Source organism: Rhinolophus sinicus, chromosome 10 (genome assembly GCF_057876585.1).
Source record: "Rhinolophus sinicus isolate RSI-liver-muscle chromosome 10, RSI-T2T, whole genome shotgun sequence".
Lineage (NCBI taxonomy): Eukaryota > Metazoa > Chordata > Mammalia > Chiroptera > Rhinolophidae > Rhinolophus > Rhinolophus sinicus.
The window spans coordinates 8,129,742-8,145,258 of record NC_142510.1 but is presented as its reverse complement, the minus strand read 5'-3'; the positions used below and the strand labels follow the sequence as shown (position 1 = coordinate 8,145,258).

The 15,517-nt window shown below is 52.8% G+C and overlaps 1 protein-coding gene across 4 annotated transcripts in view; it reads left to right on the top strand.

Moving 5' to 3' along the window:
- CIITA (class II major histocompatibility complex transactivator) overlaps window positions 1–14,122 on the top strand; it is a 45,953-nt gene extending 31,831 nt beyond the window's left edge. For 3 of the 4 annotated variants that reach the window (XM_074322573.2, XM_019714063.3, XM_019714062.3), the window contains exons 10-20: window positions 226–294; window positions 1,129–2,776; window positions 3,679–3,837; window positions 4,548–4,619; window positions 7,302–7,382; window positions 7,951–8,043; window positions 9,313–9,399; window positions 11,749–11,832; window positions 12,001–12,084; window positions 12,804–12,901; window positions 13,441–14,122. In XM_074322573.2, coding sequence (XP_074178674.2) covers window positions 226–294; window positions 1,129–2,776; window positions 3,679–3,837; window positions 4,548–4,619; window positions 7,302–7,382; window positions 7,951–8,043; window positions 9,313–9,399; window positions 11,749–11,832; window positions 12,001–12,084; window positions 12,804–12,879 — 2,453 coding nt within the window. In that variant the 3' untranslated portion in view covers window positions 12,880–12,901; window positions 13,441–14,122. Of the gene's footprint in view, window positions 1–225; window positions 295–1,128; window positions 2,777–3,638; window positions 3,838–4,547; window positions 4,620–7,301; window positions 7,383–7,950; window positions 8,044–9,312; window positions 9,400–11,748; window positions 11,833–12,000; window positions 12,085–12,803; window positions 12,902–13,440 lie in introns of those variants that run through there. The other variant, XM_074322574.2, reaches the window with a different exon arrangement.
- Window positions 14,123–15,517: the final 1,395 nt, after the last annotated feature.

Here is a 15,517-nt window from a genome sequence, read left to right as displayed (position 1 = left end):
TGATTTTTAAAACATTGGTAAAAAATTGTAAAAGTACAGCTGGCCAAAGAAAGACATCTTTGAGCAGGATACAGCTTCGGGTCATACCTTGTGACCTCCACCTTGGGGACACCCAGGCCAAGTGGGCTCTTCCCGCTGGATATTCAGAGGACTGAACGCCCCAGAGGGAGGGAAGACCCCGGGTGCGCCTCACCTTCACTCTGACCCCACCTTCTTCATCTCCAGAGGATGAGATGCCCCCCACCCAATGCCCAGCAGCTCCCGAGGTCTCCAGCAAGCTTCCAAAATGGCCTGGTGAGTGGTGGCAGGGTCCCTCTGCCCAGAGTGCTGGAGGCCAGAGCCCAAATCTGGCTTCACTTCACTCATTCACTTAACACATTTGTTGGCATGCTCATTCATTCATTCATTCATTCACTTATCATTTGAGTCCGCCATCGTCTCAGCATTCATTCTGCCACTCGCTTACACTTAAGTAATATTTATTGAGGACCTACCCCTCAGTAACCCCACAACACCTCGTTTAGGAGGTTGAGGGAAGAATGTGTGATTGAGTGAGGGATGAAGGAGGAAGGTGATGGTGAGTATGGGAATGAGAGAAGGTGGGAATGAAGGAGTGAATAAGAGAATGGCCAAGTTACTAAGTGCTTACTCTGTCCCAAGTGCTCTTCTAAGCACATTAGTTATATTAAATCACTAATGTCTCAAACAACCCTTGTATTAGCCCCAGTTTACAGATGAGGAAACTGAGGCATCGTGGGGTATATAACATGCTCAAGATTACACTAATTTGTGGTGGGACTAGGCTTTGAACCACAGACATGGACTCCACAGATTTAACTCTTAACACGCCACCGAGGGCCTCCCTATTGTAAATGAGCAAAAGAAGAAGGAGGTTAGTGTGTGAGAAGATGAGTGAATGAATGGGTATGGGAATTAATGAATCAATGAACGAGCATCTGGGACACTGAATGAGGCAGCTAATAAGGCAGTCGGTGAAGATTGTGTGGTGAACGGATAGGAAGCAAGAGATGGTAGCCAGGGTGACCTCTCAGCTGCCCTCATGGTAGCCAGTCCGGCCACTAGCCTCCTTCCCCCCACCCCCAACACATGCACCCCTTGGGTTTTTAGACAGTGTGGAGCAATTCTGCCGCTCCCTACGGGACAAGTACCAGGCCGAGCCCGCAGGCCCAGAAGGCATCCTGGTGGAGGTGGACCTGGTGAGGGCACGGCTGGAGAGGAGCAGCAGCAAGAGCCAGGAGAGGGAGCTGGCCAACCTGGACTGGGCAGAGCGGCAGCCGGCCCGCGGGGGGCTGGCCGAGGTGCTGCTGGCTGCTGGTGACCGCCGGCAACCACGTGAAACGCAGGTGATTGCCGTGCTGGGCAAGGCAGGACAGGGGAAAAGCCGCTGGGCCCGGGCGGTGAGCCAGGCCTGGGCCTGTGGCCAGCTGCCGCAGTACGACTTTGTCTTCCACCTGTCCTGCCACTGTTTGGACCGGCCGGGGGACACCTACCGCCTGCACGACCTCTTCTCCCTGGGCCCGCAGCCACTGCCGGTGGACAATGAGGTCTTTGGTCATATCTTGAGGAGGCCCGACCGCGTCCTGCTCATCCTGGACGCCTTCGAGGAGCTGGAAGCCCAGGACGGCCCCCTACACAGTGCATGCGGACCCTCGGCGGCCGAGCCCCGCTCCCTCCGGGGGCTGCTGGCCGGCCTCCTCCAGCGCAAACTGCTGCGAGGCTGCACTCTGCTGCTCACGGCCCGGACCCGGGGCCGCCTGGCCCAGAGCCTGAGCAAGGCTGATGCCCTGTTCCAGATGCCCGGCTTCTCAGCTGAGCAGGCCAAGACCTATGTGCTGTGCTACTTTGAGCGGTCGGGGGCCACTCACCACCAAGAGAGAGCCCTGGCGCTCCTCCAGGACCAGCCACTTCTCCTCAGTCACAGCCACAACCCCACGGTGTGCCGGGCCGTGTGCCAGCTGTCAAAGGCCCTCCTGGAGCTGGGAGAGGAGGCCGAGCTGCCCTCCACGCTCACGGGACTCTACGTTGGCCTGCTAGGCCCAGCAGCCCGGGACAGCCCCCCAGGGGCCCTGCAGGCACTGGCCAGGCTGGCCTGGGAGCTGGGTCGCAGGCACCACAGCACCTTGCAGGAGGACCAGTTTCCGTCGGAGAAGGTGAGGGCCTGGGCTGTGGCCAGAGGCTTGCTGCAGCCTGTGCCTGAGGCCCCAGAGACGGAGCTGGCCTTCCCCAGCTTCCTCCTGCAGTGTTTCCTGGGAGCCGTGTGGCTGGCTCTGAGCAGTGAGATTAAGGACAAAGAGTTGCCACAATATTTGGCACTGACCCCGAGGAAGAAGAGGCCCTATGACAACTGGCTGGAGGGCGTGCCACGCTTTCTGGCCGGACTGGTCTTCCAGCCTCGCGCCCACTGCCTGGGAGCCCTGGCAAAGCCAGCGACGCTCACCTTGGTGGACAGAAAGCAGAAGGTGCTCACCAGGTACCTGAAGCGGCTGCAGCCGGGCACACTGCAGGCAGGGCGGCTGCTGGAGCTGCTACATTGTGCCCACGAGGCGTTGGATGCTGGCCTTTGGCAGCATGTAGTGCAGGGGCTCCCCGCCCGTCTCTCCTTCCTGGGCACCCGTCTCACACCTCCGGACACCCATGTGCTGGGCAGCACCCTGCAGGCGGCGGGCCGCGACTTCTCCCTGGACCTCCGTAACACTGGCATTGACCCCTCTGGACTGGGGAGCCTCGTGGGACTCAGCTGTGTCACCCATTTCAGGTGGGGGCAGCAGCTAGGGAAAGAGGCTTCGTGCACTGGGCACCTGCTTTGGTGTTGGTGCCATGCTGAGATCACTCCGTGGGTTCTCATTTATTATGTATAGCAGCCAGGTTGGGGCAGAAGTGATTCCCTCTTTTTTTAAGATGAGGAAGCAGAGGCTCAGAGAGGGACAGCAGCTTGTCCAAGGTCACACAGGCCAGCGAGGGACAGCATCATTCTTTCCATCGATATTTGAAGGGCCGCCATATGCCAGGCACTGGGCCATGTCTAGAATCTAATACTGTCTGCGTTTAGATTCATTTTCTTCTCTCCATCCCTGATGAAGCCATCATTTTGTCATGTGTAGGTAAAAGCCACAGCCTTCCCTCTACCTCTCTGCCTCCACTCTTTCCTCTTCCCCTCCACTTTACATTTCATCATCAGAGCAACCTTCCCAGAACTGGAATCTTATATTCCACCCCTACTTAACAACCCTTCCAAGGCATGCCACCACCCTTAGGATGAAGTCTAAATTCCTTAAGTTGGCTCCTTTAAATCCTTCTATGATCTGTTTGGTCACTTCAGCCTAATCTCCAGAGAATCTCTCCCACCTTCCCCCTAACCAACCTTACCCAAACTGTAAGGTACTACACCATGCTAGTGGTTCAACCGAGAATTTAGCACTGAGCTTCCCGGTAGCCAACGCAACAAGGGAAATAAAACCACTGGTGGGGGTGGTGGGGGTTGAGAAAAAGGAGGACTCAGTAAGGGCTGGAGTGTCCATGGAAGGCTTTCTGGAGGAGCTAGGGATTCAGCTGAGGAAGGAGAGTATCTGAACAGGTAGGACGTCCCTTCACGGAGCCGCCCCTCCATTATGGTCTAGCCCAGTCGCTGTGCCTGGGTCTGAGGCCCTCCCTCCACAGGGCCGCCTTGAGTGACACGGTGGAGCTGTGGGAGTCCCTACGGCAGCATGGGGAAGCCACGCTACTCCAGGCGGTGGAAGACAAGTTCACCATTGAGCCTTTCAAAGCCAAGTCCATGAAGGATGTGGAAGACCTGGGCAACCTCGTACAGATCCAGAGGTGAGGGGGTGCGGCATGGGAGGTGGGCCAGGCCATGCAGGGTGGAGCCGTATAGGACCTAGGATCTACTTTGCCACTAGCACTTCCAGTGCCTCCTCTCCTGTGGGAAATCCCGTGCCCTCCCCCTGGCAGTTGCCGCCCCGAATCTCACTGCTGTCACCACCCAGGCAGAACCCCCAGGACATATCACTTGGTCCCATTCCAAACTTGCCATCACGTATCTAATTCTTTCTCGGCTGAAGCCAGGGTCATCCTCTCCCTTGCAAAGAGTTAATGAGCTGCCTTCTGCATTTGGTAACAGAGGTGACACCTATGGCCACCTTTCAAGGCAGCCAGAGCCAATATTGTCCCCATTTTATAGGTGGCAGAGTTCTAAGTTCCAGAGGGTGAGGAAACTTAACCATGGAACAACTGTCTCACTCGTGCCTTTACCGTACATTGTTTGAGTACCTACTATGTGCCATGTGGGCTGGGTTTTGGTACGTGCCCACTCTGAGGCTCTTCTGTGACACACACAGTAGTGCCTCGATAACGTCCTGTCCCGAAGTTTTTCTTTTTAACGGGGTTGGGGGTGGGGGTTACCATAGCCATAGGAAGGCAGTCTTTCTGGGGAATATGGGGAACTGGAGCAGGCATCCTGGGACACATAGGGAGGGGCTCAGCGACAGGCAGAGAGCTTGCTCCCACCTAACATTGCCCATTCTCTCTAGGACAACAAGTTCCTCAGAAGACACAGCTAGGGAACTCCCCGCTGTCCGGGACCTAAAGAAGCTAGAGTTTGCGTAAGCAAAAGGGTGGATTGTGTCGGGTCCTCACGAAGTTTCCTCTCCAGCATTAGCTGGGCTTGTGCCACCAGAATGCATGCAGATGGGTCCCCAGAATCATTCTAACTCTCTTGTCCCAGTTTCCAGCCACTAGGGCATGTCCAGTCTGGGCCAGTAAAGCTCTCTGGCCCATTTTCTGGTGAACACGATCATTGGAATTCAGTCATTCATTCAGCAGACCTCCTCAGATGACAAGGCCATTGTCCCCAGTCCTGTGTCAGTCCTGTGTCAGCAGACAGTTACCACCTGCTGGGACCGTGCAGACTTGGGGATTAGGGAACTTCCTGGAGGAGGCTATTGAAGCATTAAAGCTCCGCAGAGGAGTAGGAATAGGGGTGGGGGGAGGCCACGAGGGGTGGAATTATTGTTCTCATCTCCCCATTGAACAGATGCAAACACTGACGCCTGGAGTGTGTAAACTGTTTATCCAGAGTCACAAAAGTCAGGTCAGCCTGGCGCTTGCTCCAACAAAGGAAACACCTAAATGCGTGTTTGGTGCTTGTCAGGGAATCTAAAATCATCTCACGATTAGGAAAGAATTATTAAACACCTACAGTGCGCTCAGTGCATTTTATATATAATCTCATTAATTTCCAGAGCTATTCTGGGAGATTGGCATTGTCTCCTCATCTTACCGGGGAGGAAATTGAGACCCAGTGAGGTTCAGTAACTTGCCCAAGGTCCCCAGCTGGCCACCCACAAGCTGTCTGCGCCTTCTGATCACAGCCCCGCCTGCGCACCAGAAAAAAGTGTTTCTTGTTTTGAACAGACACAGGTTGCCAAATTTGTGCAGAGATAAAAATGTTGCTGAAAAGAGGAAATGGATGAAAAGAAGCATCGAGGGCCCCTCTGACTTTAATTATTTTCAGCTTAAAAAGCCCCTGGTTCACGATCGGAACTGTGCTCTGGGTAACAGCGGCTGTGAGGTGGAACAGCCCAGAACCAGGAGATAAGACATCTGGAGGCCAGAACCCCTCCAGCAAGTTCTGAGGAAGGAAGGAAGGAAGGAAGGACAGACAGAAGGACTATTTGGGGTGTCTGACTGGCAGCCACTGTCCCAGGCACCCATCTGCCTGTGGGTCAGACTGCTCAGCCGCTGCAGATCCTGAGGGGCTCTGTTGACAGACAGGCCTTGTCTCATTCGGCCCTCATTCGCCCTGTCACCTTAATCTCCCGTACTCTGTCCATTGCCCACTGCACTCCAGCCACATGCGTCTCCTTGCTGGTTTGCAGTCTGACTAAGCGTGGTCCAGCCTCTGGGCCTTTGCAATGGCTGTGCCTTCTGCCCAGGACGCTCTTCCCCAGATACCTGCACAGCCCACGCCCTCACTTCCTTCTGGGTTTCACCAAGGGAGGCCTTTTCTGACTCCCGTTTTTAAAAGTTAAATTCCACCCCATTTGCCATTGTACTTTTCTCCGTATCACACATTGTCTCCCACATAGGTTACCAGTTTCTTTGATGAGCTGTCTTGCCCACTGGAATGTTAGCTCCTCGAAGGCAAAGATTTTTGTCCGTTTTAAACACGGCTGTCTCCATGACATGCTCTGTATGGGCCTGGCACACAGTAGGCAAACAATCAATATTTGATGAATGGATTCCTTAATCTTTCCAACAACTTCATATGCTGAGGGCCAGACTTGAGGAGACTGAGACTCAGAGATGAAGGGATTTGCTCAAAAGGCTCCAAGATAGGGTAGTAGCAGAGCCCAGATTGAAATCAGATTTTGGACTCTTATCTTGTAACTTTTCACTGAGGTTAGTGGTTCCCAGACTGGGATTTCAAAGACTGATAACATTTCAGAGTGAATTTGAGTGACTGTGTGCATTTTCCATCTTTTAATTTTTATCCAGTAAGTTCATTCAATCAAGCAAAAGAACTACTGCTGACACCACCATCATTTTGTCAAAGAACAAACATTTTAATGTAAAAAATTCCCCAGGACATAATTTCACAATAAAAGACAGTCCTTTCTTTATATTGAGTATGTTTAAGCATATGTAAAAAACAAAACAGCCTGCCATTGTCTTTAATTTCTCATTCCCTTGAAGTCTGGTCAAAATGTCAATCCAGGCTGTGTGACCTTGTATGAGTTAGTTAACCTCTCTGTGCTTCTGTTTCCCTATCTGTAAAATAGGGACAAGAGGGGCCCTTAGCTCAGAGTCATTGTGAGGATTAAATGAGATCTAATCTGAGTGAAGGACACACTTTTGTACCTGGCACATAATAAGTGCTCAAGAAATGGTTCTATTTGTTATTAAAATGCAATGTCAAATAAGTACGCCATCTTTCTCTGGACTGGTAGTAGCCTCAGGCCAGCATTTGGGAACCGCTTTCCCAGGCCAGAGCAGGAGAAGAGTGCATGTAGGTGTTGGCAGGAGTGAGAACTGGCTTCCCCACTCAGACATGAAAGCTGGGCTGCCCCCAGCTGGTCATTTAAAAGGACTTTGTGAAATCTGCCCAAAGAAGAAGGGATTGGGGGTCCCACCTGGTAGGGGTGAGGGGAGGTAAGGTACTGGGGAGCAGGGAAGGGGAGGTGGTCTCAGATAGGCCTCACTTCTCGCCCTGTCTCCACCCCAGCTGGGCAGAATCGAGGGGCCATGACTGTTTCAGGGTCTTACCTCTGCTCTTTGCCTCCTAGGCTGGGCCCTGTCTTGGGCCGCCAGGCTTTCCCTAAACTGGTGAGGATCCTGGAGGCCTTTTCCTCCCTTCGGCATCTGGAGTAAGTACAGACCCTGGAACCCTCCCCTCGGCCTCAGGTTCTGACATCCCCAAACCGCCCCAGAGGCGCAAGCAAAGAGAAAGGCCTTTCTTCCCTCTCCCCTCTCTGGGTCCTTCTGCTTCCTCAGCATATCTGGTGGGAGGGATCAGATGACCCCACTACAGGCAAGGGACAACAGATGGGAGTCCTCAATAATTAAGAAAGGGTGAATCCTTTTGTGACCTTTGAGGCTTTTTTCCCCTTGTGTGCTGCTCCCAGCAGCCCCGTGGGTCAGGGCACATGAGCCCATGGTACAACTGAGGTCCCAAGAGCTTAAGAAAGTTGCCAAAACTCATGGGGCTCCCAGGAAGCAACATAGGGATTCAGGTCTTTTGGGAGCTAGAACCTTGTCCCCTGGCTGGCCACTTGGTACCCCTGGGGGATGCAAACTTGCTCTCGAAAGCTTGGGAGCAGACGTCTGCTATGGTGTGTCCCCAGGTGGGCGGATGGAAGGAGGCCACTGCTAGGTTGGAGGGAGAGGAAGGGTCAGGGTGCTGGCTGATGGCCCCCCGTCTAATTTCCCCTGCAGCCTGGACTCACTGAGCGAGAACAAGATTGGGGACGAGGGTGTCGCGCAGCTCTCAGCCACCTTCCCTCAGCTGAAAGCCCTGGAGACACTGAAGTGAGTGAGCTGGGCCTGCCCTTCCTGCTATGTTTGACCGCCCAAGGCCAGCTGGCTTTTGTGTTCTGTCATTCACTTATCCATTCAGTCACTCATCCATTCATCCATCCATTCATCCGTCCACTCACTCATTTCTTTATTTAATCCCTTATGCATCCAATCATTAATTTAATCAACGAATATTTAAGGAGCACCTACTCTGTGCAGGCACCGTTCTAGGCCCAGACACCCAGCTTTACACAAAACAAACACAGCCCCTGACCTCAGGAGTCTTCTAGTGAAGAGACACCATAAACAGGCAAACAAACAAATCCACAATTATAAAGTATATAGTGATGAAAGTAAACAATGTTTAGTGACAGAAACTGACACCAGGAGATGAAACAGAGACGTAGATTAGGACTTATCAGTAAAATATCAAAATAGTACATGTTTATTTAAAAAGAAAAAAGCTGATAGGAGATGGATATGATGCAGGAAGATCCTAAGATTTTTCTACTGAGCCTAGAAAGTATCATCAAAGTTTATCCAAACTCCACCTCTTAACCGTGATCAGAATGGCCACAGAATTCAGCAGAATTCGCTTAGGGATTTCCTTGATTGTTGTAGTGTTCTGGGTAACACTGTAAGCTAGATTTCCCTCCCTTACTCCTTCCTTCCTTCCTCCCTCCCTCCCCTGCCTCCCCTCCCTCCCTCCCTCTCTCCCTCCCTCCCTCTCATCCCCCCTTCATCCCTCCCTCCACTTGCATTTCTGTTGATCACCTACATGTGCTTGGCTCTACTCTAGGCACAGGGTATACAGTACTGAACGAAACACATCCAACCCCTTGGGTGTGGAGCCCACAGCTGTAACACAAATAACATGAACACTTATTTAATTACAGTGCTGAAAAGTGGTTCAAAGGGGATGCTATAAAATCATAAAACAGGTGTGGTGGGGAGATCTCCCTCTCTCCCTCTCTCTCTCCCTCTCTCTCTCTCTCATCTCCATGCTCACCCCACCATCCCACTCAGCTACAGGACCTAATAGTATGCTGTTATTTATTGAGTGAGCATAAGTCTGCCCATTGTGCCATTCTCAGTTCATTACTCACAGCTCTCCTCGAGGTCCACTGTCACGTGTGAGCTGCTCTGGCCCACCTCATGAGGAAGTGAGAGTTTCTCAGCTCTGCCCCAGGGGTGGTGGGGGGAGTGGCCGATGGCTGCTGATGGGGAAAGGAGTGTGCACAGGTCTGGCCCTGAGCCCTTCCCCTCGCTGTGTCCCTGCAGCCTGTCCCAGAACAGCATCACTGACGTGGGTGCCTGCAAGCTCGCCGAGGCCCTGCCCTCCTTGGCTGCAACCCTTCTTAGGCTGAGGTGAGTAGGTCCCGTGGTGGGTCAGGCGCTGAGCCAGCGAGCAGGGGGAGGCACAGAACCCCCTTTGTGCCAGCTGCAAAGTCACACACTGGGACCCGGGAAGCAATCACCACAAATTGTTCTCTTGCATCGGTGTTACACAGCTTGGGAGGGGGGCATCGACCTAAAGTCCTTCATGAACACAACCCCCTGGAGTTGGGCAATGCCTCTCTTTCTTCATCTAGAAAATGGGTACCATCCCAGTGGCGTATGGAAAGCACTTGGTACAGTGTTGGGCCTGATACACAATCAATATTGTTCCTCTTCCCCCCGGGTATGTCGGGACTGAGCTTTATCTGGAGTCCAGCGCTGGTGATTTCTAGAAGGCTGACCAGCCTAGTCTGGCTCTCGCAACTCACACACTGGGAAGTGCTTACACTGCCACCTTTTGGTATGCCTCGGGATAGCACCTCTTTTCAGCCTGGCCCATGGTCGTGCCAGGGGCTAATGAGGGAACTGAGAACTTGGACCAGAGCCCCAGTTATTCAGCTCAGCATTGCCAGCTCTCTTCTTTCACCAGGCTGGGAGGAACTTCCCTCTCCTTCCCCAGCCCTCTTCACCTGCCAAGGACAGCCAGAATCAGATTCCCAGGGGATATGGCATCTGGTTCATGTAGTTGGCAATGTATCCATTTTTTATCTTTTCGTTCAGGACCACCGCATGCAGCTGTACAGGTTGTGTACTGGGCAAGTCGTGGTCTACATGACTGTCACCTCCTAGAGTTGTGCAGCGCATCTGACGTTCTGTAACATCATCATGGGACAGAACCTGTGCTAGGAGCTAGAGCTATAACTAGGAAAACAACAGAAGTGCTTCTTGCTTTCAAGTTTTTTGCATAACAATCAAGTAGGCATATGCATAAATAAAATATTTTAAAAAGTGAGTCATGCTGGGAAGGAGACTAACAAGGGCCCATGAGGTACAGTAGGGAGGACTGAACTCACCACGGAGGTCAGGACACCTCTGTGGAAGTGGCCCTTCCCCTTCCGTGGGAAGCTCTGAGAGAACAGCATTCCAGGAAGACCAAAGAGCAGATGCAAAGGCCCTGAGGTGGGAAAGACATTGGGTCTTTGAGGGCCAGAAAGGCCACTGTGGCTGGCTAAAGTGAATGAGGGACAGAGGGTGAGAGATGACGTGGGAGAGGTAAGCGGAGGCCAGATCATGCAGGCAGACCCTCGTAGACCAGGAGAAGGTTTGCAGTTTTTCTACCGTGAATGGAGAAGTGGATGGGGTGTATGGAGGTGACACCCGATCTGATTTATACTTTAAGAAACCTCACATTTCATAGAATCCATTGTAAGACATCACTAAGAGGATAAAACGCTCTCATTATACAATGACACTGCATGGATTATTACACAGACTCTGATCTCAATGCTATTCACATATGAACACGTGCATCTTGGCATCAATAAAATATGGGAAGGACCCTCTGCCTGTGGGGGGAGGAAGGGCCTCCTTGGTCCTAAGACCACCCCAGGAAGAGATTGCAAAGCCCCTGCCAGGTGCCCACCCTGGTACCAGCCAACTCGTGACATCGGGGAATAGCTGGAGTATAGCCTGAATCCACTTTGTTACAGTGTAGACCTGCTGCTTTTACAGACAGCCCTGCAGTGTCGCCCTGAGGCTGTCATGGAAGAGCCATGGCCTTAAAATTAGAACCACAGCAGGACCTGGCTTGTTAAAAGCATGCTCAGGAATAAGTGTGCAGCTTAAGTCAGCCTCAGCGACACCTGTCGAGCTATTTTCAACACTGCAAATGGTGGCTGTGATTTTACCACAGAAACCCAAGCTGGGCAGGAATTGGGCTTTTCTCTTCTCTTTACCCCAGTGGTGTCCCTGCGGATCCTGGAGTGAATATGGGAACCTCTGCAGTGGGTGGTCACACCTTTTACAGCATCTCACTTAACCCTCATACATCCCCCTGCGAGGTAGTAATAGCCAGAGCTGACATTTAGTTCATTCCACATGCCAGGCTCATTCTATTTGTTTTACCAGCAGTAGCTCATACTACTTCTCACAATTACTCTATCATGCCCATTTTATGGAGGAGCAAACTGAGTCACAGAGGAGTTATGTGAGTCGCCAAAGGTCACACAGGCAGCAAGCGGCAGAAGTGGGATTTGAACTCAGGAAGGCTCAGCCAGGAAGCTATGTCCTCTCAGTCCTACTGCTTCCCTGGATTCACTGTGTGACCACAGAGAAGCGGCCTCAGTTTGCCCATCTGTAAACTAGGACAGTAATCCCAGCTGGGTGTGGATGCCCTGGATTCTGCACCCCAGCCCCTGCCCTGACTTCTGTTTCTGGCAGCTTGTACAATAACTGCATCTGTGACGCGGGAGCCGAGAGCCTGGCACATGTGCTTCCAGACATGGTGTCCCTGCGGTTCCTGGAGTGAGTATGGGAACTTCCGCAGTGGTGGCAGCAGCCAGGGGCTTAGGGTTCCCTCTGGCATCATGAGAAGGGCTGGGCTGAGGTCTGGTTGTCGAGAGCATGAGGTGGCCTTGGTCTGGGGCTGGATGGTCCTGAGGGCCAGGCCCCAAGATGGATTTTTCTCCCTAGTGTCCAGTACAACAAGTTCACGGCCGCCGGGGCCCAGCAGCTCACAGCCAGCCTGAGAAAGTGCCCTCATGTGAAGACGCTGGCGTAAGTCTCAGTGGCCCCAGTGGGTGGCTCCTTGAGCCCTCAGCTCAAATCCTATTCTGTCCCTCACCAATGTGCAACCTTGGGCAAGCAGTTTCTGGCCTCAGTTTCTCAGTCTGTAAAATGGGAGTGATAATAATACTGTCACCCACCCCCCAAGCAGTTTTGTGAGGTTTAAATTAGTCAAGATATGTAAAGTTTAAATTAGTCAAGATATGTAAAGCACGTAGAACAGTGTCTGGTACATGAACATGGTCAATATGTTAGGTTGAACGATATGAAATTGCTTATATAAACCATTTTGACCTACAAAATTGGCAGTTTCATATGACTCAAACTTACTGTGTTACCACGATGTCTGATGTCCGGTACTTTATACTCTTTCAAAGCACTTTCATTTATTACATGATTACTCATATCTTCTAAGAGGGACAGGGTGGATCTTACAGACTCATTTTACACAGGAAAATAAGGCACAGAGAGGTTAACCAACCTTTCTGAGGTCACAGAGCAAGTCAGCAGCAGAACCAGGTCTAAAGGAAGGGGTCTCGGGTTCCTAGCCTCTGCTGTCCCTATGCCCCCACATTGGTCTGGTCCTGCCAGTTGGAAAGTCCCCAAGGTGCTAAGCTGGATGGGACGAGAGATTTGGGGGCCGCTGTGTTGGGGGCTGCAGGCCACAATTGCATCTATAACCTGGCCTGTGTCCCACGCCCCCATTGCAGGATGTGGACGCCCACCATTCCGTTTGGCGTCCAGGAGCATCTGCAGCAGCTGGACTCTCGGATCAGCCTGCGATGATCCCGGCTACGCCTGGGACAAGGTACCTGGGGTGGGTTTGGAGGGGACAATCACAGGGGCCCCAGGGCTCAGTGCCCCAGGAAGATGGAATCCAAAGTACCCCTAGAACGTGCACCATCTGGGGCCTCCCTGGTCTCTGAGGTGGCTCGGTGGAGGTGTCCTAAAGGCTTTGTGTCTTGGACCCTGAGGACCCTCCCTGTGTCAGGCTGGGAGACCAGGGAAAGGGCAGGGTGGGTGGGCCGTCCACGACCCACAGCCCTTCTCACTGGGAAGGTGTTTCTTCAGGGACTTCCAAACCAGTCACGCTGCTGTTTCAGCCCGTTGGCTGCCCCAGATCTCAGGCTGTCCTCACGGAACTTGCTCTGAGTTTCCTGCTTCTCACTGTGCAGACAACCGTCCCCCGACCCCTTCCTCTTCCAGCCTGTGAGGTCATCCTCCAGACCCTCTGACCCATGCCCTCTTCCCACCATCCCTATCCCCCGTCTCGACAACACTCTCTCCCTGTGTCCAGCTGCCCCTCCTGAAGCTTCCTGACCTACCCCCTCTCTGGACCTCCCACAGCACATTCTCAGAGGACACCGACCATGCTGGACCTTGAACTGGCTATTTGTGGACATGGCTCTTTTTGGGTCATATCCTGTGAGCCTCAGCGTCCTGGCACCCAGCCCTGACGGCTGCACTGAGGACCCATGGCCTGCTCTGCGGACAGACCCAGACCGGCTCCAGGCTTCTTCGGGCCCAGGTTGATGACAGCGCTGAGGTGTAGCGGCCCTGGCAGACGAGCGGGCGCCTGGTGGCAGCTGCAGTCCACCCGGAGCGCTGACATATTTAATGCAGGACACGCGACAGCTGTGGCCAAGCCCAAATGAGGGACAGAGGTGGCCACATCTCCGCCTGTCCAGGTTCCTGCCAGCCTGAGGAGAAAGCCCTTCTCCAGCCGCTGTCCTAACAGGACATGCTAGGTACTCTAAGGATACCGGAAGGAGACCCCCACCTGCTAATTCCCTGGCTGGGACAGGCTGGGACTCTGTGGCAGCTGCTCTGTCTGTGGGACTCACTGTTTTACACTAATTTTGTTCTCCAAGGTCAAAGCTAGGCCTGGCCAGAAGCACTGGGCCGTAGCAGGATGACGGCAGACGGTACTCTAATGGAGGAGGGGAGGGAGATGGACAGAAACCACATCTGCCTTTTTGCCCTCGTCTCCTGTGTCTTCACTACATTATAAAAGTCTCATTTAATCCCACAGGCAGGTCCAGTGTTTGAGTTCGTACCGTGATAACCATTTTGGGGTGCCCACTGTTGGCGGTGAACTAATGCATCACAAACCACCCTAGAGGCTTAAAATGACACACACCTTTATTCTGCTAACACACCTGTCTTTTGGGCAGTGCTTGGCAGGGACAGCTTGTCTCTGCCCCCCTCAGTGTCAGCGGGAATCATCTAAAGGCCCACTCACTCAGTGCTGGCCGGTGGCTGGGGACCTCGGTTCCTCTAAGGAAATGTAAGAGGGGGACCTCGCCGTGTGGCCTAGTTAGGGCTTCCTCATAGCATGATGGCTGGGTTGTAGGGTGGTCACCCAAAAAGGAAGAGGGTTGGGGGAGAGAGAGAGAGAGAACAGAGAAGCTGTGTCCTTTTTATAACCCAGGCTTAGAAGTCACAGCATCACGTCTGACATATGCATTGTCCAGTCTGACAGGGGCCATTGCTCTCCTCCCTCCCCCCATCCATCCCACGTGTACACACACACACACACACACCTTGGCCCAAGTCCTGTCTTTCCAGAAAGGGTTTTCTTTATGGCACCCTAAGATTTGATGGAAATTCATTATTAGGGGAGCAGCAAGCTCGAAGCAGCACGACTCTCGCAGAGGTGGGTGTGTCCCTGTGCCTCTAACCCCGCTGTATCCTGGGAGCTGTTCCTTAGCCCAGCTGGGACCCTGCCTTGGCCACAGCGAACCTGGAAGGGCCTTGACAGCTTTGCTCTCCACACAGAGAACTGCTCGCTTGACTTGTTTTTCACTGGCCATGGCCTGCTCAGTCAGAAACCCAGATTTGGGACAACTTGGCTTTCTCCTGGTGTCGGTGGGAGCTGTCTGTTCAGCTCTAGTGCACCAGCCCTGATGCCCGGACCCCAGACTCTTCCCAGCAAGTGGAAGTCAGGGGCAGGGAGGCCCTGAGGGATTGGGATATCTGCCTGTTGCAGAGCAGTGAGTGCCTTCCTCTTTGACCAAGCTGCAAAGGGTTTGGGCTTTAAATAGCTCGGGTATCACCCTTCAAGGTGTCCCTGCATTTGTGGACTTTGTGGCGTCTTGAGAGGCTCCCATTTATGTATCACAGGGGTGGGCACCAAGCCAGTCTCCCTCCGAACAATCCAGGCATGTGCTGCACCCTCAGCCAGGCAGGGCGGGCACCCCTGGATTCAGTGCTTTTGGTGTGTTCAGAGATGACAATAGGAGGTCAGAGGCTATAATTACTCAGTAATAACTTTACATGACAGCTACCATTTATTAAATAAGTTGATACATGTACAGCACTTATCACAGTGCAGGGATGTAAGTGCTCAATAAATACGAGCAATGATTATTACTTTGTGTCAGGCACCATGCTAAGCCCTTCCTACTCAAGAGGGACCATAGTC